This window comes from Glossina fuscipes, unplaced genomic scaffold (assembly GCF_014805625.2).
Source record: "Glossina fuscipes isolate IAEA_lab_2018 unplaced genomic scaffold, Yale_Gfus_2 121, whole genome shotgun sequence".
Lineage (NCBI taxonomy): Eukaryota > Metazoa > Arthropoda > Insecta > Diptera > Glossinidae > Glossina > Glossina fuscipes.
This window is the reverse complement of record NW_023998464.1, coordinates 749,054-774,101: the sequence shown is the minus strand read 5'-3', so window position 1 is coordinate 774,101 and position 25,048 is coordinate 749,054. Positions and strand designations below refer to the sequence as shown.

At 33.6% G+C, this 25,048-nt stretch overlaps 1 protein-coding gene across 2 annotated transcripts; it reads left to right on the top strand.

The window, feature by feature from the left end:
* The first annotated feature begins 5,860 nt into the window (after positions 1 to 5,860).
* On the top strand, positions 5,861 to 24,584 carry LOC119640369. Of its 2 annotated transcripts, XR_005247660.1 has the most exons (4): positions 5,861 to 5,984; positions 22,841 to 23,014; positions 23,077 to 23,568; positions 23,640 to 24,584. XR_005247660.1 is itself a non-coding variant. In XM_038038337.1 (3 exons), exons 1-3 carry the CDS (start codon positions 5,930 to 5,932, stop codon positions 23,292 to 23,294), a joined length of 447 nt encoding a protein of 148 aa, XP_037894265.1. In that variant the 5' UTR covers positions 5,861 to 5,929; the 3' UTR covers positions 23,295 to 24,584. The 2 variants fall into 2 exon arrangements, 1 of the variants encoding a protein (XP_037894265.1); XM_038038337.1 differs by having other exon boundaries at positions 23,077 to 24,584.
* The last annotated feature ends 464 nt before the right edge of the window (positions 24,585 to 25,048 follow it).

Here is a 25,048-nt window from a genome sequence, read left to right as displayed (position 1 = left end):
TCGATATATCAACGGGACTGGAGCAAGCCATTCGATGCTGTTTCATGTCCCTAGTATTATAAAAATAAAAATAAGTTTGATTTGTAATTTTAAAAAATATTAGTTTTTATTTTTATATATTTGATTATATAATTTTCTATATTATTTTAACATTTATAATTTATGCATAATTCATTTAACCATTTTGGTGAATAAATTTCTTTTAAATTATTATTATATTATGCACACATAAGAAGCCCAAAGCCAATTCTAAAGTGTCGTGTATATGTAAACGAACACATACACTTTTTTTATGTATTGTATTTGTAGTGTTTTGTTTATGTTTCCAGTTGTGTCTTTATTATTGTAACGCTTCTACGAATATAAGCGAATTTTTATTTATTTCATTAAATCGTTAAACGCACCTAACTTCGTGCGTAAGATATACCCTATCGACTTCTCACTTTCTCGTAGTTAAGTGCAGATATGTTCATATCAAGCGAACCAAAATTGATGTCATTACCATTTTTATTTAATTGAAATTTATATAATTTAAAAAGCTTTCATTTCACAATATCTTTTTTCTCGATTATCTTCAATGCAATCAAAAAGATTTTCTCTTACGAGTCCAAATCATGCATAGAAATGAGACACGAATGTGTACATTCATTTTGCAACATTTTGCATGATTTGAAGTGAAACAAAGAAGTGAAAGAAAACATGAAAACTTAAATGAGGAAAGCCGATTTAACGGCTTCGAAGTAAAAGAAAGGCGGAAAGGAATTATTAATAAAGAGTTCTTTATAAGTAATGAGAGGAAAAACTCGCTTTTTTTATAAAATAAGCTATAAAGAAGAAATAAGCAAATACAGGCGTCCTCCGCTTAACACGTTAAAGGTGTGCAGATAAATTCGAATTTAACTAGTAAAGACACCTACCATTTCTGTTAACATACCTCTGTTAACGACTTAACAGAGCTCATGTTAAATACTTACAATTGAGATATAGTTGGTTTGAAAGCCTAATCCGTTCATATTAAAAAAAAGAAAATATTTTTGTGGACATTTCGTGAATCTATATAAAACTACCTTTCAAGCAAACTAAACAAATTCAAATTCTGCTTATGGAAACTATTTTTAACGGTATTTGAAATTTGGTATGTTAGCGAAAACTGCATAAGAAAAAACACCAAAATTTGACACTCTGTTGCGACCAAACTAGAAAATGTCGCCTATATTCACCTATATCACGTGAATCTATATGAAAATACCTATCGATTAAGCAAAAAAAATTCACACTTTGCTTTCAGGAACTATTTTTGCCGCACGAAAAAACCGCCAAAAAGTTTGTTTTATTTCTACAGGTGTACGTCATGTACAGAAAAAAACGAATTTGGAAACGTTAAGAAGTTAAATTTGTTTTTTTCTGTTAAAAAACGAATTTGGAAATGTTAAGAAGTTAAATTTGTTTTTTTCTGTTAACGCATCACGCGTTATCTTGTTAGTTGTATAATTTCAAAAAATCGGCAAAAATAGTTCATGAAAGCAAAGTTTGAATTTTTTTTGCTTAATCGATAGGTATTTTTATATAGATTCACGTGATATAGGTGAATATAGGCGACATTTTCTAGTTTGGTCGCACCAGAGTGTCAAAGTTGGGTGTTCTCCCATAGCTATGTTATGGTAACATACCAAATTTCAAAAAATCGGTAAAAATAGTTCCTGAAAGCAAAGTGTGAATTTTTTTTGCTTAATCGATAGGCATTTTCATATAGATTCACGTGATATTGGTGAATATAGGCGACATTTTCTAGTTTGGCCGCACCAGAGTGTCAAATTTGGGTTTCTTTCCATATGCATTTTTCGCTAACATAGCAAATTTCAAAAAATCGGTAAAAATAGTTTCCATAAGCAAAATTTGAAATTGTTTAGTTTGCTTGAAAGGTAGTTTTATATAGATTCACGAAATGTCCACAAAAATATTTTCTTTTTTTCAATATGGACGGATTAGGCTTTCAAACCAACTATATCTCAATTGTAAGTATTGAACATGGCTCTGTTAAGTCGTTAACAGAGGTATGTTAACAGAAATGGTAGGTGTCTTTACTAGTTAAATACGAATTTATCCTCACACCCTTTAACACGTTTATATTCGTACCGATTTGTTTTTGTTTATACTAAAGTATCACATAGTATAATATAATTAATATAACTTAAGCTTAGATGTAAACCGAAAAAATGTGTACCGTGTTCTAAGGCACCTTTAAAAATTGTAAATCAATGCAAAGTGTGCCACGTGGCAACGAAACCATGCTTTAAAACCGTCATGTTAACCAGTCACGCTTCTATTCATTTTTAGACGAAATTTGGCATATGCATCGTCAGATTTAACTCTACATCTGATAGATAGTCATGCAGCTCTACTTCTACTAGAGAAACATGTAGTTGTCCTTAGTGTTTCTTTGTCGGCTAAGCTAATACCAAGTGTGTACATGTCAGGCCGTCCCTTTTATGTAGAGGGAAAGCGTCTATCGTGCGCAAACGATGAATCATATTTTATTCGAAATATTCCCTATCGTTACTTATGGATTTTCTCAACTGTTTGCTATACCAAACAAGATGTTGCTGTTTTGATGCATGAATTCATAGAATTTCATATGAAGCGAAGCGTTGCTCAGCAAATGCGCCTGATATCGATGTAAACAGGTAGTAATCCGAAAGAGGCGGGCTTTTTGAGTAATCCGTATGAGTTTGCACTTCGCAACGGACATTTCGTCGCGTGCTGCTTAGCTAGTGTATGACCCATTAATGCGAACACGAGATAATCGGAAGGAGCTAAGCCTGCTGAGTAAAGCCCAGACGCTAGGACTACTCAGATGAATGCTTGTAACGTATAGCAATGCCCATCTTGCCTATGATTGAACGTCACATAAAACTATTACATGGTGTTGCTTTTTCGGACAGCGAATGGTTTAAATCAACCGAAGATCAAAAATTTATGGTCAACTAAGTGAAACGCTTTACTAAAACCGGTATAAACCGCATCCGTGTGAGAGCTACTATAAAATGCCTTCAAAACATGACAAGTAGACTCTGAGGGACCTTTTGATTTGCTTTCCAGAAAGACACAAGCCAATCACCTTGATTCAACTTTGCATCGGTTCACTTTTTCAACCACTCCCCCTAAATCGCCATACTTTAAGAAGTCGTTATACGGAAAAAAATTACAATTTCCAAAATTTCTCCACAAAAGTGGCTAAGAAGTTGTGTTTCGGCATTCTAAATAAGCGTGAAAACTTTAGACCGGCTGCGGCAATTTTTCGAATACCATCTCATATGATCATTTTTGCGGGAATTGAATCTTTATAAGGTAAAAAGATCGAATTTTCATATATGTATATATATGGTGAAAATTGGCTCATAATAGTAAAGAGAAATCAAACTTGCGGAATTTGGACCACGTAGGCCTATTTGTTGGATACCACAGCACATAAGGAACGTAAACCGTTATATGTTTTTGTGATGAAAATACGTTCATGACAGTAATTAAATAAAAAAAACTAAGTGGACCTAATTTGAATCGTAACAAAAAAAATTAACGACAGCGAATTTGGATCACATAGAACCATTGACACCAGCATTATGACACAACGCAAATTCTTATATGGAGAGAAAATCTAAGCTTCCAATAAGCTTGCTTTTCGGGAAAACTATATCTCTGCATGAAAATAATGCATACTTTTGGGTGTATTATTATTACCAAAACGAGTGAATAACTGTACTAAACGAAGTGGTGTAACGAATGTAATGGTCGACTATGATGTCTTTAGTTATTTTAAAAACAAAACAGCTATGCTTGTGTCGAGTATACTCGTCTATGCTAAATAATAATTAAAGAGTTAACAAGTGGAAAGGTAAACGATATCAACAATACAACAACATTTTCTAAGGCTCTTTAATTCCCTAAATACATTGTATATTTTCCTGCCGACCTAGCGACAAACGATTCCTAAACCATTTCGGCTGTGGAAAACGCTTTTGCGAATGTTCTCTAAGATGTGTTAGGAGAGTATTTGCTTAAAAGAACACAGCAAAGGCCAAGACCTTAATTCGTGAATGCTAAGCGAGTCTGCGGGATCAAATGAATGAACAGGTAAGTGAGAAAAAAAACTTGACTATAATAACATTGCTACGGTAACTGGAAATTTTTTATTCAATCCATCCGGATTTATATTCAATCCATCCTGCTTTCTACAAGCAGTAAAATAAGGTACTTTTTGTGAACAACCCGTTTTACGAAAGCTTGACCTCTGTAAGATGGCATTACAAGAATGTTCCTGCGAAGTAAGGCCGATCTTTATAGCAAAGTAAAAAATAAAATCGGAAACACAATCTTTTATTGACAGATTATCAACTGCGAGCAACACCATACTTGGAGTTATTTGACTTTTTAAGCCAGCGCTTTTATTAAACGAACAGATATGTGAAAATTTTACGGATATTTCTGTCGTATTCAAAAAAATTGTCTTTTAAGGATTGAGTTAAGATAAGAAGAAACGAAATTGCTTGGACTTAAAAAAAGGACAGAGCGATAAATAAAGTTTATTTATCCTTTAAGATTTTAGGGAATATCTGAACACTAGACATTAAAATCGATAGCCTTGAAAAGGCGTCTTATGTAAGCGCTAAGTTTTCTCATTTAATTTTTTGTTTTCATATTTCGTTCGCCTTTATTTAACAATGTTTCCTTTTTTCTTTTGTAAAATTTGTTCTTCTTCGTCCTTTGTTACGATTTCCTGCTTATGCTTATGCGAATTGTATGTCGAAATACGGATTCAGTCACATACGCACATCTATGTTCTTATGAAAGACAACAGATATTATAGCTTTTACATTATAGCTTGTTGTATTGCTTCGATATCAATAACGTGAATTTGCTCCAGTGACTTACTTTATATACTCTACACATGTATACACGCAAACAAATATATATATATATATATATTTTGTATTTGAGTATAACCTTTGAAAGTAAAGATTAAAAGGAAATATAATGTAAAAGCAAGCAGCAATATGATGAATTTAAAATTTCCATGGAATTGAAAGAAGCAAAAAAAAAAAGACAAAAGGACAAAGAAGCAACAAAAACTAATGAATAGCACAGAAAAACTTTTACTACGCTTAGCTTTTTTTTAAGTTTTCATCTGAGAATCTTACTAGAGGCAAACTTTAAGCTTCGGAAAATAATTGCTTTGGAGAGAGCATACGAAAGCGAAAGACCGATTGAGACAGAGGGAGAGAGAGAGAGAGAGAGTGAGTACGAAAAATCTCTCGTTTCTTTCCGAAATATATAGATAAACGTCTAGATTCGCATATAATTGTGCACATAGTCCGACATCATTCCGTTTCGTCGGTTCTGCCTTCAGTGTCTGAGTTCTGTGCACGGCTTATGTTATAAGCTAAACCATCATACAATTACTGATAATTTTCCAACGGGCAAATTTTAAACATTTTTATTATTATTTATCAAACATCTGATACCCTGCACGTTATTGTGTTCTGCAATCACAAAAACACTGGGGGTATAAAAATCACTACAAATACAGAAAAAAAAGTCAAATAACAAAAAAAATAATAACAAGTTGAACGCAGCAATAGCCAACAGCATTCCAATAAAAAATATTTAAAAAAACCAACCAGCAATTTAATGAAATAAAAAGAAAAAAATAATAATAATAAAAGTAAAAATATTTGAAAATCGTGGCCGTGTGTTAATTGAAACGAGTTTAGAAAGCTAAAGAAAATAAATTGTTTTTAATTTATTCAATTAAAGTAAACGAACTAAAACGATTAATAATTAATAAATTCAAAAAATAAAAGCAGTTTTTCTCTTTTAAATCAAAATTATATAATAACACAAGATATAGCAAAAAAAAAAAAAAAGAAAAAAAATGCAGTCTTTAATTATAGCTAGTGTGTTGGTTTTAATGTTATCCGTGGAGCAGGGTAAGTCTTCCTATAGAAATATTCTTTGCAAGAAAAAGAAAGTTTCTCTATATTTATACATATATATATACATATTCCTATACGCGCATGAAGAAGACTTCCTAGCCTACATTCAATTTATTACATAATAAAGCATTACGAGCACATACAGGCATGTGTCCATAAAAATGATATTCTGCACGTAATAATGTAATAATTTTTACGCTTCTCTACTTTATATTTTTCAAGATAATCTTTTAATCTTCTAAGCAAAACTATAACGAAATATTATTAAATCGGAACTTCACACGACGATTAAGTAATATATATATATATATATACGTATATGCATATATACACACATATATGTGCATATACAAGAAGAACTTGCATTTACATATGTACGATTGTTCGTATGTGTTCGTCACATACTCTATATTTGCTGAGCTTTTCCATTTTCTAGTTTTTTTTTTTTTGTTTGCGCTGCTTCTCGCTACAAACTTAACACTTCCATGGTTTTCGTTTCGTTTTATTTTGGTTCTACCCATACTGTGGCCTCGTATCCTTATTTTTACCCACTTTAGCAAAAATGATGCGATACACTAGCTTTGTTCACTCGCTTGTGTCATTGCTTAAACGAAAAAATGAAACCTTTGTTCAACGTTAACATGGGACAAACTCTTAAAAACATTTTGTTTACTTCCCTCTATTCCTTTGATTGACCAATTGTAAGTTCGGTCCTCTTGAGAGCAAGTGTTGATTTAAACGATCTTAGAATCTGAGATATCCACAGCCTTTCAAGCTTATGGATATTAAATTAAATCCACCATGTCTATACGTCCGGCCAATCGCAAAAATAGGCAGATTTGAATCTGACACCGTTAAATGATCTGAACGATACTCCAAGATACCCAAAATCTTACGGCTGCCAACAAGTTGAAAGGTATCAGGATGTTCGGTAATCAAATAACCTTAAGCAAATTTCCCCGTCTCCTCCTTCGATGCAATTCAATCTCTTATCCCTCAACATGACGCATGATAAGCTAATGGTACTATCATCCTTAGGCTCAGAATTTTTCGAATTAAATGTTATGCCCTTAGGGTATTTAAGATTCGTCGTCGAGTGATGTGGTCTCCTTAATTATAGTACATTAATACTTTATTAACATGCATGTAATTTCTTCCATTATTAGATTTTCTTTTAAATAGAAAATCTTGTTCGCATAAGTATATAACACACACTATATACACATGTGCATACATGTTATCCTTTTGCTTCTTATAAAACAAAGTTGGGTGTTATAGTTCTTATTAGGAACTTTTTCTATTTCGAGATTTGCACAGATAATATATTCTTTCAGTTTATGTGACGGAGTTCTACATATAATGTAACTGTGCGTGCAGTAATGTGCAATAAATCTCTATACCACAATAAGATTTCTTTTAAAACTTAAAGAGTTCTCCAAGAGAGGGGAGAAAATTTTTAAAAACACCCAAGTTTTTTATGATCAAGAACCGTCAATACATAGCATGTATTTATTTATTTGTTTATTCTTATACCAAATTTTCTTCTCATTTATTCCATCACTATTATAAACAAATAAAACACATAGTTCTGCTTTAATACCATATATAAATGCCATAGGGAAGAAACCAATTAGAAGAAAACCTTAGTGTAATATAGATGTGTTGGAAAATATCCAGAGACCTTCGAAGCTTTACTTCTGCACAAATCGTGGTAGCTTATTTGGAAAAAACCCTTAGGCTTACAGAGTTGTATGTAAATGATAACTTCATCACTTATAGGGCCTATGCCAAAGATAGAGTGTCTGGGGTTTTACCGTGAAGGCTCGCCCCACGGGGATCGATGGCACAAACCAAAGCTAAAGTATCTAGGCAAATCGAGGCTTATCTAACATTTCTAATTATTACCCTCTAACGCGATTTCGTGTTGAACCTGACTATACTTTCAGACCCACTCAACGGCCAAACCCACCCGTCAGGTCCTGCGGACCATAACGCTCGCGTGTCGCGACATCTGGCTGCCCTTGCATTGACATTATCCTTAAAACGTTGGCTGCCATCTCAATTTTCCTCCATGGATTTTCAGTGTCTCACGAGAGGTAAACAATCCAGCAATGCCAGCCAACCGATCGCAGTACCAGTGCTGTGCTCTCTTACCTGTTCGCAGACCTGAGGTAAATCTTGATCTCCAAAGCAATTGATTGCTTAATAACGAGGTTTGCAATCAAACGATTTCCGATATCTGCGATATTTCCCATCAGCGTGGAGCAAAAAATTTATCTTCTTTGTGTATAATGTATATTTAATCGTTCAGAGTCAAGTTTTCTCGGAGCAAGGAAATTTAGAGCAGTTCTCCTTATATAACCCGTCCATCATGCAATATCATTTCAGCAGCTCAAATGCCTTCAAATATTCGCCTATGGTTGCACTTATTCGCTGTATTAAATTGTTATTGTTAACTTTTATGGGTTATTCCCAATACCAGTTACCGCGGAAATTCCGTGAAAACGAGCAAACAATAAAACGTTGACTTCTTTTAATTTATTCGAAGATTTATTTCAAGCTTTAATATGTTTCTAAACGTAACTGTGATAAACTATGGAACGGAGCGGTACATAGAAACAAGACGGCGGGTTCCATATAACGCGGTACAATTTAATCTGGTTTGTCTTCCTTCTATACGTCTCCTAATGCCACATTTATTGAACCCATCTCTTAAGTTTCATATAATATGCTTCCACAGGAGTTGACTTCAATCACAGTAGAACAAAATTAAATGAAATTATTTAAAAAGTAAATTAACTGTTAAAAAAAAGAAGCACCCAAACACTAAAACATATAACTTCCACCTTCATCCGAAGTTGCTATACCCGGCACTTTATTGCAATATAGAAAGAAAATTGATTCACTCGATATGTAAACCGAACACCGCATCGTACATACACCGTCGCGTCATCATTTCATAAGTAAATGCAACATGCAAGTAAATGCAAGTACACAAGTTTTTATTTTGTTTGTAGCTCATTAAACCAGTTTTACAAAAAATAATGTTAATGTTTTCTCCCTTTCATATAATTTACATAAGCATCGTTAGTCTAACAATACCTATCAAAGCAAGCATCTCTTATTGATGCTTACGCTAGTGTATGTATATCTGTTCACCAAGAAAGCTATTCAATTATTCTGTTGATTTTCTACGAATTACAGCTAATTGCTTTCAAAACACTGAGTGATTTGCTACGGATAAGCCGTGGTTTTGTTTTTATTATTTAAGAAATGAAGTTTGACTTGAAAGTGATAAAGGGGGTTCACTGTCAACCACATGTTTGTGGTTACGCCAATTACACTATTCAGGCTGATCAAGAATATTTATACTATCTGGCGCTTCAGGGCCAAGTTATTTATGGTTTACAAACATATGGGAAACACAATGTGTCTATGAACATAGCCTGAATCTCAATTAGTTTCATTTAAGATATTTGATTTTAAAATAAGCCGAAGGCCTAATAAAATTGATAGTAATAACATATAATACAGTAAGATTTCTGACTCACTACGAAAGTCAAGCGGTAAGCGGGTCTTCATAGATATCTAAGAGAAAAGTTACACATAAATCCTTCTTTACATTTACATAGCTGCACATGTATGAAATAGAGAAGAACCATAAAAATTAGTTTATTCAAAGTATGCTTCATAATCAGTTAAGCATTTTGTTCAATCATCGGGCAAATTATGGACACCACGACTTTAAAAATCGCCCCCTTTCTGATACGAAACTTTCATCGAACCATCTTCGTACGAAGCAAAGTTCTAGTCAGCTATTGTGTGATCCAGCAATGCAAACACAGGATAACCGGAAGGACCACATTCTATTGAGTGATTCCCAAGCGCTGACACCTCCACATTTAGTGCATTCAATGTACAGCAACATCGGTTTTATCGGTGGCTGGATGGATGAACGTCACGTAAAAGAATGACCTTGTGTTTTAAACATGGAAAGGTTCAATTCGTTTGGCATTGATCGTTTCATGTAAGACTTTAAGAACTAATAACAGATTCCACTTTTCTGGTCTCATCAAACACAGTACGTCATCTTGCTACTAAAGCGATTCCCTCTCACAGTCGATGGAAAAGATACGATTGCGTCTACCCATGAATTTTGAAAACTCAAGTTTTCAAAATAAATCATTTTTATGAAAAAAGTATTTTTCGTATCGTGCGTGCAAAGCATAAATGCTTTCGCCGATTGGGTAGGGGCAACTATTAAATGCCCAACTTAACAAAGCTGCTTAACAAAGTGACGACTTTTCCAACTAAGGTGTTACATGGGGCGAGGTCGAAAAAATGCTCCTATCCAAACAAAATGTAATAGCGTTCGCAATTGGACCAAAATGTGCTGGTGTACAAAGTTTCGTCAGAATAGCTCAAAAAGTGATGTCGGTATATTGAATAACAGAAAACAAGAAGGACAGACGAACCGACAAGAAAGTGATTCTGAATCGACATAAACGAATAGTAAAAGGTTAGCCAACTCCTGTACATTCTGTATACAACTGTATACATTCGTCCAAGCTTAATACATTCTTATACCAGATGTGATGTATGGCATAAAAATCTAAGGAACAATCGCCCGATACATTTTGTGTTTTATAAAAACAATTACATATATAAATTTATTTCATTTTCTGTCTATCGTTAAATTTGAGAGGACTTTTTTCCACTGTCTCGCATATTGGTAAATAAAAGTTCGTATAGTTTTCTTTTTTGCTGACAGTTCATACGGCCGTAAGTAGATGGATTAAGATTAAGGATGTTTTGTTTAATAATCCCATTTGTAAATAATTTATGCATGATAAGTATGCTTAATAGCTCATTAGACAAAATTTACAAAATAAACTTTTTCCATGTTCTCTCTACACACACTTTATATATGTATATATATATATATATATATATATATGTAGCATAAGTTTATGCACGTTACTGGCAACGTAATGGCTATAACATATCTTAAAAGCAAAAATCTCTTAGCAATGTGTACACACATTTATACAGAAAAGATGTATTCAATTAATTTGTTAATGCTCTACGGATCACAACTAATCGATTTCAACTATTTATTGTAGTTAAACAATAGTTCAAAATTTTTTTTAATTTAGGTTATCGCAAACGTTATAAAGAATGTTAGCACAATTTCCCTGTGAACCATTTATTAATTGTATATTCATATAAAGAAGAAGAATTCATTTATATGCTTGGTTTTCGAACGATTTAAGAAGAAGAAGGCAAATTCATTACCCAGGGCACGGGCACTAGATAAATTCAAACTTATAAACGGTCATGGATTGAAAAAGGTCTGTTAAGAAACGAATGCAGGAAAATTAAGACAATAATCGCTTGATGTCCACATTACGTGATATGATTATGACATTAAAAAAATGAGAGCGATTTGGTGACCCAATGGACCAGCTAAAATGCATAAGAATGCAATTGATTTTTCAACAACCTTATACACAACAACTGAATTGAGGCTGATTGTGCGATGGGAAAAGAAAAGAAAAAAATGCATTAAAATGTAATTCTACGAATAATAATTAATATGCATAATAGTATCCAAACACATTTCATTAGAAAAGTTTACTATACAACAGGGTTTTTCATTGAGGACCGCCGCTTTTCAATAACTCGGTTCTATTGCTAAGAGCACTACACCGCTTCGCATTTATGTTAGATATAGGAAACAAATTTTTAATTATTTACAAAAGCTGATAACACTAAGCATATGAATGAGTCCAAATTAATAAACAGCAGTCTGTGGGATACCATGGGAATTTAGCCTTTTGCTCGTCAACCGAACTCAAGATATAAAAAAAGAAAAAAACATTGCGACATTGACTCGAAATAAATCCTTTTTGAGAACGAGTCAAAAATCTGGAAAATTCCCCTATAAAATCAGTTCGACCAAGGTGATAACGTTTCACCGGCTAAGAAAAAATTCATGGGGTTTAAGCTTAATCAAAATCGGCAGCATTTCATTTTCACGGTTGCACCAGACAAATTTCTATGTTAAAGATGCTCCATATCCTGGTCAACCGATCGTTAAGCAAAACGGCGAAGTTCGTCGGCAATTCATGCAGGAGCAGGACTAAGCACCGATCATTTTGAGCCATTTACTTAAGAGCAGATACAAAGCTAAGCTCAGCGTTCGAGTACCACATCAGTCAACGGTGATAAATTTTTTTTATTTGAGTGAATATTATAATGTGCGAGCATTTTTTAAGAGATTCATTAAAGACATGGCGAGAAATGGTGCAGAGGCGACAGTAAAATGCCAAAAAGCAAAGATAAATGACGCTATACTAACAGTGTCTCTGCGCGATTAAGACTCGCAGGCCAATGAAAATCATTTGATTTGATCCTACTAATGGCATGAGTGTTTTATCAGGAAAGGAGCTCAAAAAAGTTCATTTATAAAATTACAAAAAATACGTAGGGTTTTTATAAAAAGACTCCATGAACTTTTTTCTTGAAAAAATTCTCACTTTCAATTGCAACGCTGCTAGTTACTAATAGATCAAGCTTTCTGAGCATGGATTCTAGACACTTTTAGCGACACTTTATAAACCAAAAATTGACTCCATCTCTTGAAATAAATTCGCTAAGAAAATTGTCATCTACGTCGTTACGGCTTACGGCTCATGGATTGATCTTGATTGAATACTTCGATGAAAAGAACTCAACACTTTTTCAAATAAGATTAGTCCCTATACTGACACTTCAAATTAGCCAAAAAACTTAGAGTTTGGCCAAGTACAGGCGTCCCTCGTATAACACAATTAATTCGTACTGTGCTGTATCGAAACCGTGTTATACGAAACCTTGAAGTAATATAAATAAAAGGAATCCGTAGCGTGTTATATCACAACCATGTCTTAAGGGGTAAAACTTTATGATAGCTGAAATTTTGTTCGAAATACTACATAAATGAAAAAGTAATTGGACTTCAAGTTTTTATTAAAAAAAAAAATGAAGTTCAACATTATGTTGAAATACAAAAGTTAAAAATTTCAACTCAAAATTCAATTCAAACAATAACAATTTTTATAAAATAAATAGAATCAGCTTATTAAGATCACAAATTTAATTTTCATCGTCACTATCATTAAAAATTACAGCTCTTCCATTTTCTTTTCTCAAAGTTGATTGCCACTCCTCTTCACTACTTATTTCTCCACCATTACGCAAGTTATCTGACGTAGTTACAAATATCTGTCTGTTTCGACTTTGCAACTCTTTCAAAATTTCCCTATAAGGTGCTAAAGAACTTTTTAGTTCGCTGTTAAATTTTCTGCAAAATGTACAAATGCAAAAATGTACAAATTTTTCAGCCAGAGCTATTCCTTCTTGCAGATCAGCTAAATTTGAATGAGGAATCGTTATAGTACTACAAATGCTTTCGGAATCATAGGCGTAATTAAGTGTGAAGGTATTTACAAGTTCAATTACTTCTTCCTCATTCCAAGCGTGTTCTCCAAATAGTTCCCGAACATCATCATTGGTCTGAATTGCAAAATTCGTCCCCTTCTAAATTAAAAGCAACCGATATTATTCTGTTAAATTCCGCTTCCACACTTGCCACAAAGTTTCCTCTCTGGACCATTTGGCGTAACAAAAGTTCCCAACACGCATAAAGCGTAGACTGGTTTAATTCCAAGCCAAAGCTCTAATCGCGACACAATCTAAAATAGAAAACACTTTCCAAGCTTGAGTAAGCGTGACATCTTTATCGTCTTGCAGTCTTTCGAAATGCTTTTGGAATGCTGAGCGTATGTAGTATAGCTTGGTTGTTGCAATGATTCCTTGCTCTAATGGCTGGATTAATGACGTACAATTTCGATGAAAAAAAATAATTTTCATTATTTTAGGATGATTCGACCCTTTACGATTTGCATTATCAATAAGCAATAAAACTTTAAAACTTCAATTTTTCTTCTTCAAAAACTTTTCTACTTCCAAAATAAAACAATTTTTAAACCAGTCTTCAAACAAATCTTGTGTCATCGAGCCTTTTTTATTTGCTCGCCAGAAAACTGTTAGATGAGATTTTTCAGCGCCAATAATTCGATTTTTTGAAATCGTGTTATATTAGAATCATGTTACAATTATTCTCAAGTTTTGTACCGTGTTATACGAGGGGCGCTTGTAATTAACATTCAAATTCACTTTAGCAGGAATTGGCGTTATTTGCTCTTCGATGTGCGTTGTATAAAAAATTTTTGAAAAAGAACGTAGAACATGTGCACGAAATGCCATAATGCATAACTGTATATAATATTGAGCAACGCAGATTAGAGAGTCAATTTACATGCCTGTCTATACTGAAATCAATCAATTGAGATCAAGTTTACAAACTTATAACAAAAACACACACTCGTTCACTCTCTTTCTCTCTTTGTGTGTTTAAAAAACAAGTAAACATATATAGTAAACTCGGGCAAGGCCGACCTTACACCACTTCGCCTGATACAGTCATTCATTTGTTCTCTTAATCAAACATCAAATATTATACATTATTGTTGTGTTAACGAAGAATTTTCATGAAAACGCTCATATTGGAAGAAATTCAAAACGTCACCCTGGAATTTAGTCCAAATTTAACAAACTTATTTTACTTATCAGAGATTTTATTTGCACCCACTACAGAAGGAAGATATGTGTATAGTCATTTTATCAAAACGTTTGCAACGCTCACAGCGACGCTTAAGACACCGCACAAAGTGTGTATATAGGCTTGGTCAAGGGTGTGAAGTTATATTTAAATATAGCTAGCAAAGACACAAACTATAATTTTTGCAGAGCTCTTTTAAGCCGTTAACAGAATTATGTTAAACGAAGTCTCGGAGGGATTTAACTCAAAATACAAGTAAAATAGAACGCGAGAATTTCGAGAATTTTTTTGCAAATTATTACAAAAAAAACATGACTTTATGTAAAGTAATTATGCATTACTCTAAACATGTTGGTCTGTCCGACTAGCCGTCTGTCCATCAATGTAATCTCCGTTGCAAACGTACTGTTGCTCGCAAAAATCAAGCTGCCGGCTTTAAATTTGACAGAAACTTTAGAAGTTCTTACGCGCAATTTGGAATTGAAAAGGGGCGAAGTCCGGTCTATATATATTTATTTTATACGATATATCTATTTTACAAAAGGAATAAAGAATGAGTATTTTGCTCATTACTTATTATATCTACAAACATTTGAACGTGCGTTCTATGGATAATATTGTAGTATCCGTGCAAAATTGGGAAAAATTTTCCTCTCTTACGCAATATTACAGTGCATACATTTGAAACAGAAACTGGCAGAAGCCAGTCTCAAAAATGCCATAAAGTGTATATATTCTTAATCAATTGCAGACTTGGGATGCACCGGAGCATGTCTGTCTGTTTGTCTCCCAAACTGCTTAGTATCTGTGGTGCACATTCCCTCATTCGCATGAAAAAACAACATCGCCTACAAATTAGCAACAGAATTCGCCCGCAACGCCCACATGTCTATAGAACCGAAATTGAAAACATCTTTGTTTTCCGTGTCTTTTGCTCGACGCTCCTAAACTACAGCAGAAAAACGGTACAAATATATATAAAATTAATATATATATATATATATATATATAATTTTTTATAATTTTTTTAATTGTTTTTCTGTTACTGCCACCACAACGAACCACAAATTAGGGTTTATCGCGAAAGAAAGGCTGCGATCAAACAAGTAGATCTATACGATCCAAATTCCCTATGACTAATTTACGATGGGCCAATAATTAGACCTTTTTGACCTATGAAGGCTTATTTTTCATTGGGTTGGATCCAAAAACATCAAACTACCTGGTCCAAATTCTTTAAGATTATCAAATTATTACTATCAAAGAGTTTTTGTCAAGAAGTATTGGAAATTAGGCCTTATTACCCATATCAACATTTAGTTTCCATAGGATGATTATAGGGCGAGACGTTCAAAAAAGTGTCCCACCCGATCCAAAGTTTTCACGTCAATTTCGAATGCCTAAGTACTATTGCTAAGCGATTTTTGTCGCGAAATTTTGAAAATTGCACTACGTTTTCATATAACGACCCATCAAAACAAAGCGTTGTATGCAGAGTGGTCAAGAAAGTAGTCCGATTTGAACCATTTTGAACAGCCTTCTTCTTTCGCATAGAACACTTTATGTCGATGTACCAAATTTTATCAAAATATATCGAAAATTGTACAAAACGCACATGGGCAGGCATCTGGCGGACAGACAAGCTTAGATCGACTAAGAAGGTGGGTCATTCTTCTAGTTGTTATATGTATTCGCGTAAACTTAATACACCCTGTAGCACAGGTCGCGTTAAATAGAAAGATGCAGAAAAGTAGAATTTTTTTCACCATCGGTATACTACACTTAACAATAAGTTCATTTAATTCGATTTAATTACTTTCGAAGTGAAGGCTTCGTAATTATAATAAAAGATGTATATTTTATTGTATGTTTTCGAAGTACTACTAATTATACTGCCTACTACGTACATACTTATTAATCGGTGATAACACATATGACATGAATATAAAAATTTAATAACTATCACGATGACTCTCATTATACTCATTATTCTTCTGATGGATATGAATAAATTAGCATACATATTAAAATCTTTTTTCAATTTTTTTTCAAATATTAAAATTAAGAAACGATATATTTCTGTTTACTTAAGATATAAAACCTGAAGAAAATTGTTTCAAAGCTTAGTCTATCTTACTTGCTTTTCTCTTTTCCTTAGTTTTTTTTTTTTTAATTTTTTTATTTTTATTTATTTTTTTTTTTTTTGCATGACCCCATATGTGTGTTTGCTTATGCATGACTTTTCTTCCCCAGCGTACATAGCTTCATTTTGTATAACGAAATTGTTTACATTTCCATGGAGTCAAACCAATTTCGCTTAAGGTAACGTTTTCCTTTTTTCCGAAGAAATATAAAACAATGCTTATAACCGAATAACTACTCTAACGCGTAGGTCGCTCAAGGTTGTGAATTAAGTGTAAATATTTGTAATATACAAATTTTACTTGAAAATTTTTATGTCTTCTCTAAGTAAAAGTAATTTTGCACCAAAAGCAAGTCACGGAAACTATAGTCGCTATGTTGCGACTTAAGTGAAGTGGTTGAAAATGTGGTCAGATCCGAATCATTTTCAATAGCATTCGTCCTTCGGGAAGAATACCTGAGTGTAGCAAATTTCATCAAAATGTCTCAAAAATTTGTGAGCTGTTGGGTCGAACACAAGTTTAGAATCCGAATCGAAATCACTTTCGAGTCGATCGGTATAATACCAATGACGTGGCCTTCACTTCCGCGAAGATATTTTATGTTAACTGAAGACATATGAAATACCTTGACGTTATACCTTGTACGGCTTATCAAAGTTATATGGACTGTTATTTTGTCATTTAAGTGGGTTCTTGATTTTCTCCGCAGCCCTTTCGCTCAAGCACCCCAGAATTGCCACAAAGCGCTAACGCAACGCCTCCTTTTTTAGTCACAAGGCCCGCCCGCCTTTAGTGTAGTGTAACCTAAATACGATGATTATTTTCACTTTCAAAGGCAACATATATAAATGCTATTCTCGGTCTCCTCTTCCAGGGGAGAGATATCTCTGGAGTAACTAGTAGAAAAAAAGTACACCCTCCATACTTCGATAACATTTGCAAGTGCAGTTTTCAATCAACACAATACAAACTTATTAAGAGAATTTATTTGTAAGTATTTTCATATTCTCACCATTAATTAGCAAAGAGACCCAATTCTTATAATTTCAAATCTTTCAAGTCATAAAATCTTAATGGAAGAGGTGTTTTACGAATTTATGAACTTATATTGTTTTATTATTCTTAGAATCCTTCTAAAACTAAATTCCCATTTCTCCGTTGTTGTTTTTTTTTCGTAACATTACACAACTACCCTAAAAACTTTACATTAGCACACTAAGAAACAAAAGTAACAACAACATATTATCTTAAGAAAAATAAAGAAGAAAAACACCATTAGTTTAGTGCACACTGCTCTACATAAATATTTTACAACCATATGCAAATTTTTACAAGAATGATGAATGGGCCAGTTCTAGAGAACTGTGTGCATTCACACAAACAAATCTAAGTTTAACGAAGAAATTTAAAAATTCATTTACACGAACAATGTTTGAACATTTGCTTTATTGGCTGCTATTAAACTAGTCTAAAAAGTATTCAGCTTTAAATTCATTTCATTCATTTAATTCCTTATGTAGACTATGCAACAATAGTTCATTGCCATTGAAAATTTTTCAGAAATCAATCTACATTTTTTTTTTTTTTTGTAGGCATTAAATCGAAGTAAGCAACTATTAAAATTGCTTTGACTCTTCCAAAATGCGCGAACAAACGTTCGTTACAGGCATATGTCTTTAGAAAGCACTCATGTTGATTTAAAAGCGATTCCAGACGAAAATACGTTAATTAAACAATTTGTCATCTAATCCATCGAAGTCTTGTTCAAGTAAACATCTTAAAAGAAAACCGATTCTCTTCATTAATGTCTACCTCAAGGATTGTAAAAAATTAGTCAAATGTGTGTTTTTCTTTTAGTCCAATTCACATCAAAATAGATGCGGACCACAGAGTTTAGGTTTTTTATTGAGACTTTCTCATTGACGACTACATTGTTTATTATGCTGACCTGGATCGGTTTGATCATGGATTATTCCAATTATCGAACAGAAGTGTCTATAAGCCACGTACATAAAAGGAAGACAGTTTACGCAGGGTAGTTAACGAGTGAGTGTATGAGAATTTTAAGATTAGGCCCATGGCCTTTTACATTTGCTGGCAGAGAAAAAGTTCCGTTAGCTCAGAGCTCATTTAATTGAAAACGCCTCGCGAGAATGGCTCCGTTGTTGGCATTTTTTTATATTTTTCATAAATATTTCTTTTGTTGAATACTTAAATATGCGCTTAACCGCCTATTATTAATTATAGCCATCAACCAGTGAAGGATGGAGGAAATATTCATTTTATGAGAATGCTTGCAACACCCAAAAGGATGCTTCAGAGATCCTATGAAGTATATATATTTACTTGATTTGCGTGAAATCGTGAATTTAATTAGGCTCGTCTGTCCGTCTGTGTGTGGCACTCTCCTGCTTGCAAAAATGAATATATCGACTTCAAATTTGGTAGAAGAATTGGAAGTCTTCCCTCGAAGGTTGATACCGAAAATGAGCCAAATTGGTCAGAGCACAAGCCCGCAATGAAGCGTAAACAGAACGTAACTTCGTTTTCCTAAACCAAATATTTATCGGTTTTTGCTCGTCACTTAGCAATTATGAAAGATAGAAGGCTGAAATTTTCCACATTCACTTTTCGAAAAACTCTACTATTTATGTGCAAAAATTGGAAAAATCGCCCGTGCACACACAAAGTCAAACACAAAGAAAAAATTCTCACTTTTTTATGCTTATTAATCATAAGATATTATTATTATTATTATTTTAATTTTAGACTAATGAATTGAATTCTTAGTCTAAAAAAAAAAAAGACATTGAGCACTAGCAACACAGGCTATCGGCTCTAATCATAAGATAAACAAGACAAAATGTTTAAAATTGTTTTGTGCATTCCTCAAATGAAGATATATTATCTGACTAAAAATTAATTATTAATCCTATTAATGCTATAATAAATATGGTGGAGCTGGACCACGACCTGGTGGATTAGCTTTTTCTTAACAATACCAGCGATATGGGTACCAAATGGAAGGGCTTGGAGCGTAGAAGGCAACAAGCTAAGTGGGTTAATTCTAAAATAATTAGAGTGGGCGTCACGACATGTTAGATTAGTTTTTGTTAACAATATCTTTTAGTGAAATAAATAAAAAAGCACGAGGCGTTACAGCGCAGTTACTCCTTAATGTATAATGCGTATGTATCACATATGCATGTGTGATGGATATAGTGAATAATTTCGGTTTTCAAGTTCTTTTTATTTTTCTTTTCTACTTTACTCATTCTATGTAAATCTATATCACACTGACGATGTTGTAAGTTATTCAAATAATAAACAAATTTATCGCATATTGTGTTCACCCGAATACGGCTCATATTGGATACACTTTGATGCATAAATTTGCAAAGTTCATTATTTAAGCTAAGCTTAAATTTTTGCAGTTGTTGAAAATGCAATTTTTTCTCTTTTTCGCAAATCTGAGATTTTAGCTTCAATTTCGTTTGGCATTGCTTTCAATTATTATCCATATTTGTATAGTGCGAAGTCTGGCACAAGCAAAGCGAGTATAAATTCACACAATAAATTTCATGTAAAATTAACCTCCACTCAAAATAATAAAATTAGCCATCACTTGAAGCTTGTAACAGATTTACAGGTTTGTGTTAAACATGATAAATCGTTACAGGTATGCATAAACATCAGTCATTTTCCTTTACATATTTCCTTTCCAACTTTTATGATAGCGTTATTGTGACAGTTTTCTGTTGTACCTTTAAAATAATTTGCTGCTCCATACTTGTGTTTCGCCATTTAATTCTGTTAAATATTGATTATTCAACAAAGTCAAGTAAACGGAAATAATTTTACAAAGTAAACACACTCTTGAGCAAACAAGATGTCTGAGTTTAACTTTAAAGAATAGACAGTGTGTAATGAAAAAAAAAAAGAAAAATAGGTGGCTTGGGGTATAAATCTTCAACAACCGCCACCTCCAGGCGAATACATAAAAATTGCAATAAATATTGTTATTTGAGGCTTTTTCTATTAGTTGATTAAGCAAGCTCTCTAGAAAATTTTTCGAAAGAGTTGGCTGGTCAACGCTGAGGTTACATTCGGTCTCTGTGTCCATCAAAAACGAATATCTCCGGATCAAGTTGACTTAGCGGTTAGTAGCGGTTCTGCAACAAGACTTCATTCCGCATGCGGAGCGCGGGCCGAAAGTTGCCCATGCCTGGTATAAGTGATGTGGTCAATCGTTTTACTATTAACATTTTGCACTAATTTTTGTTCCTCCGGAAAACTTCTAGTAGATCGTAACTTCGTAACTATTCGTACCACGATTGTATATTTCGGCACTATTTAGTTTTTTTTTTCATTTCCCAAGAAATCAATCCCAACCCACCACAAAAGTATTCTTACTTATCTTTCATAATCTATGTAAGTAAAATGCAAACGCCTAGAAAAGCAGTAGACAGCAAAGGAGAACAATGGATATAGCGAACAGTTGATTAGACGACGTAACGTTGCACAGAAACGTCAGTCGTCCAAGCCTTTTTGCCTACTTTTGTTAACTATTATGTACTTGCATGTATTTTGATCATCTTTTCATTTGAAAAACGCATTTATTGAGCAAAATTGGTACAATATAAACTGATCTAAATATTTTCCGTAATTTTCTACAACTTATTTTCATATTTCTGGCAATAGAACGTCGAAAGAACGATATTACTTTGGCAGCGATCCAATCATCGACCTCCTTTCGCAATTCTTCAGCATTTCGAAACGGCCAGGCAAGCAATGCGTTAATCTCGATACGTGGTAGTCAGAAGACACCATGTTTGTCAGACTGGAAGGAGTGTGTCCTTCACAACTCCATTTGCTCGCTTTGTTCAATTGAGGTCGACAGACTTCTGCAGTAACAGTTTCATTCGGTTTTAGCAGGTCGTAATACCCTATCGTTTGCTGATCCCATCACAGGCACAGCAAAAATTTTGTGGCGGTGAATATTCCGCTGCGGTGTCAATGTGGGTGGTTTTCGCGGACTAAACGAAAGCCTTTTTGCGCTTGGAATTGCCGTAGTACATCCACTTTTCATCGCCAGTCACAATACGGTACAGAAAACTGTTCTTTGCCTGGGAAGCAATGAAACCGCGATGTTGAAACTGTTCGAAATCGCATTTTCAGTCAATTCAAGTTTTTTGACAGTTTAAGCGAGGTTTTCCTCCAAAAAATCTTGCATTTCATTGTCTTCGAACTTTTTGGGTCCTCCAGACTGTTCTTTGCAATCGTTGAAACGGAAACCGATAATTGGAACATGACGGAGCAGCATAGGCATAAGGTTTTAAAAGTGTTTAATCGTCGTCGCCGCCAGATGTCGAAAGTCCATTGGTGGGCATGGAACGCTCTGCGTCTGTATACACTGAATAACTCAATAACAGTAAACGGGAAACCGTTATTTTATGTAGAGTAGATTGTCGAATTTAACCGTTGCGTACATTGACACCTTGCATCAGTTTGTCTTTTGCACCAATATATGTCGATGATCCAAATGAATGCAAACAAATAACTTAACCTTGAACTTGAATTATTTTTCAACAAACATTAGTATAATAACTTTAATTTCGACGATGTGCTTTCTCTACACATCTAGCTAGTGTTGTGAAATTGCGAATCAATTTTTCCTCGGGGAGGGTATCGATGATAATAAGAAGTTGTGTTTTCTTCTAATATTCCACCTTTATGATCAGAGGAGTGGACCAGGCTTTCGTGAAATGCGTTACTGTTTTAAGCTTTTCCGGAAAGTATAACTTCGAGTATATAGTATGAATTCGTATCATCAATGTTACAAGGACAATCTTTTGTGTAGAAGTTTTCATTCGTGAGATTGAGTGCTTTCCGTATGTATATCTGAAAGATCTTGTTTTGAATACATGTACATGAAGAAAATGTATAGTTCAAGGGTACTATGTTCCAAGCTTATACACAACCATAAATATTATCAACTATTTTTTAGCCGATTTTCTATATCATTTCTCAATTTATTGCAGGTACTGCTATCAAATGTTATGTGTGCAATAGTCATAAGGATGCCAATTGCGCTTTAGAGATCCCTCCAGATAATTTATTAAAAGACTGTCAGGAGGATTATCCAACCCGAGGTAAAGGTATACCAACGTATTGCCGCAAGATTACACAGATTATCGAATTTTCAGTCAATAATTGTAAGTAAAAGTATTAAAAAGTAATGTTCATAGAACTACTGAAGTAAAAACTTTGTTTGTAGTGCCGCCCGATAGTCGTGTTATTCGGACATGCGGTTTTCAAAATCAGACATCCACCAATTATTGCTACCAACGAGCTGGTTTCGGTGGCCGTCAAGTAGTGTGCTCCTGTGATACCGATAATTGTAACGCTGTCGCTGGCCTACAATCCACTACGATGGTTGTTGTAGTTACTTCATTATTCGTCGGTTTGGCTTCAATATTAAAGCAGTTGGTCTAAAAGCATTGAAAATGTTATTAAAAAAAACAAAAACTTTTTATTTTGGTTTTCTCCATGAAATGTTTTTACGCTTTCTATTTTCAATTTTTCGTTTACTCAATCCTCTTAATTAGTTAATTGTTTTACATATTATTATGCATAAAAATAATCATTTTAACGAAAGCACCCACGCATATGTACGACGTAGACAACATTTCTAGATATAATTTAAAGTATTTTTCGCATTGCATCGCATAACTATTTGTAAAATGGCGAAGGATATGTTGAATTATAGGTAAAAATAAAAATTTCAATAAGGAATAAAATTTAATAAGACGTGGATATGTACTGTTTTTATTTTCATAGGATATTCTCACAGAACGATGCGGGGCGCAACTGCATCGGCAATATGGAACAATTGTACACTTTGGTGGCTTAATTGGAAGACCGGATTTATTATTCATATATTTCGACCCGATAGATGGTTTATGCCTCATCAATGCCGATTTCCTTTTAACGATAAGCAAATAAAACCAGAAAAAGAAAACGTGTGAAAGTAGCTGAACACAAAAAATGTGTTAGATATTATTTAAAAATAATTGGAAAAGTTCTATTCCTCTTGCGGACGAATCTTTGATACTTCCCATCTCAAAGCAATGTATAAAAGAAGAAGCCTTTGCGTGCCTGTTGATCGATCGACCCTGGTTTCCGTTTATGGCTCTCGACAGGCTACACCTATCGATTAAATATGCATTTTTCTTACAATCAGATGGAAAATCTTTCGCTCGGAAAATTGCTGTCGAGTAACGTCTTCAAGTTACGATCGAGTTTACTCGTTATACAGAACCACGACCCATGTTTATAATCCTTGCAAAACGAACCAAGCTTTAGATCGCTTATGTGCTCAGAATTCTGCACAGCTACAGCTACAGCTTCTTCTTCACCGACTATTGTTGTGTCAATCATTTACCCTAAATTTCACATTAACAACGGGGCTGTAAGTTCCACGTTACCGCTTAAGCCAATTAAAAGAATATTTCGTATGCATTGCATAGATATAAGTCTGGCCTGCAGCAGTCATTGTTTCCGTCTCTGAAGATTCCAAAATCGAACAAACAACTAAATCATTTTAGGATCTACTACGTATTACTAAGCATAGGTTGGAATGGGTATTTTTTGATGTTACAAAGAAACGCCCATTTTAGTGATCTATCTTCCAATAAGAAGTATAAAGGTGAAGAAAAATTTTAACAAGTTTTAGCATATACTCTGCAGTTTTTAATAAATATTTTTAAAATAGCTTTATTTGAAAGAGAAAAAGCGATATAGAAATTTTTTTCTAAATTTAATTTTTAAGAATTTAAAGAAAAGAAACAAACCAAGCCAACATCCCGAAGAATATTGAAAATTCATCAGTATATAAAAACCTACCGTTCAAAATATATATATACGATTTGTTTTTTATTTATTATATAACTTTTTAGACAAAAATTTTATTTGATAAAGAAGAGAACATGAAACAAAAAGCAAAATCAAACACTAAAATATGTTAATTTTTATAATATATTAATATAATAATGATAATTTTAAGTTTGAGAAGAAAGATCGCTAGTAACAAGAAAGAAAAAACTCATTGAAAAACAGTTTGAAATTTAGCGCAAAATTAAAATCAAGCTTGTCAATAAACACAAATTGAAAAACAAACAAGACTAAGAAAAATTTTCTAAAAAATCGAGAAACATTTCTCTCTCTCTCTCTCTCTCTCTCTCTCTGTC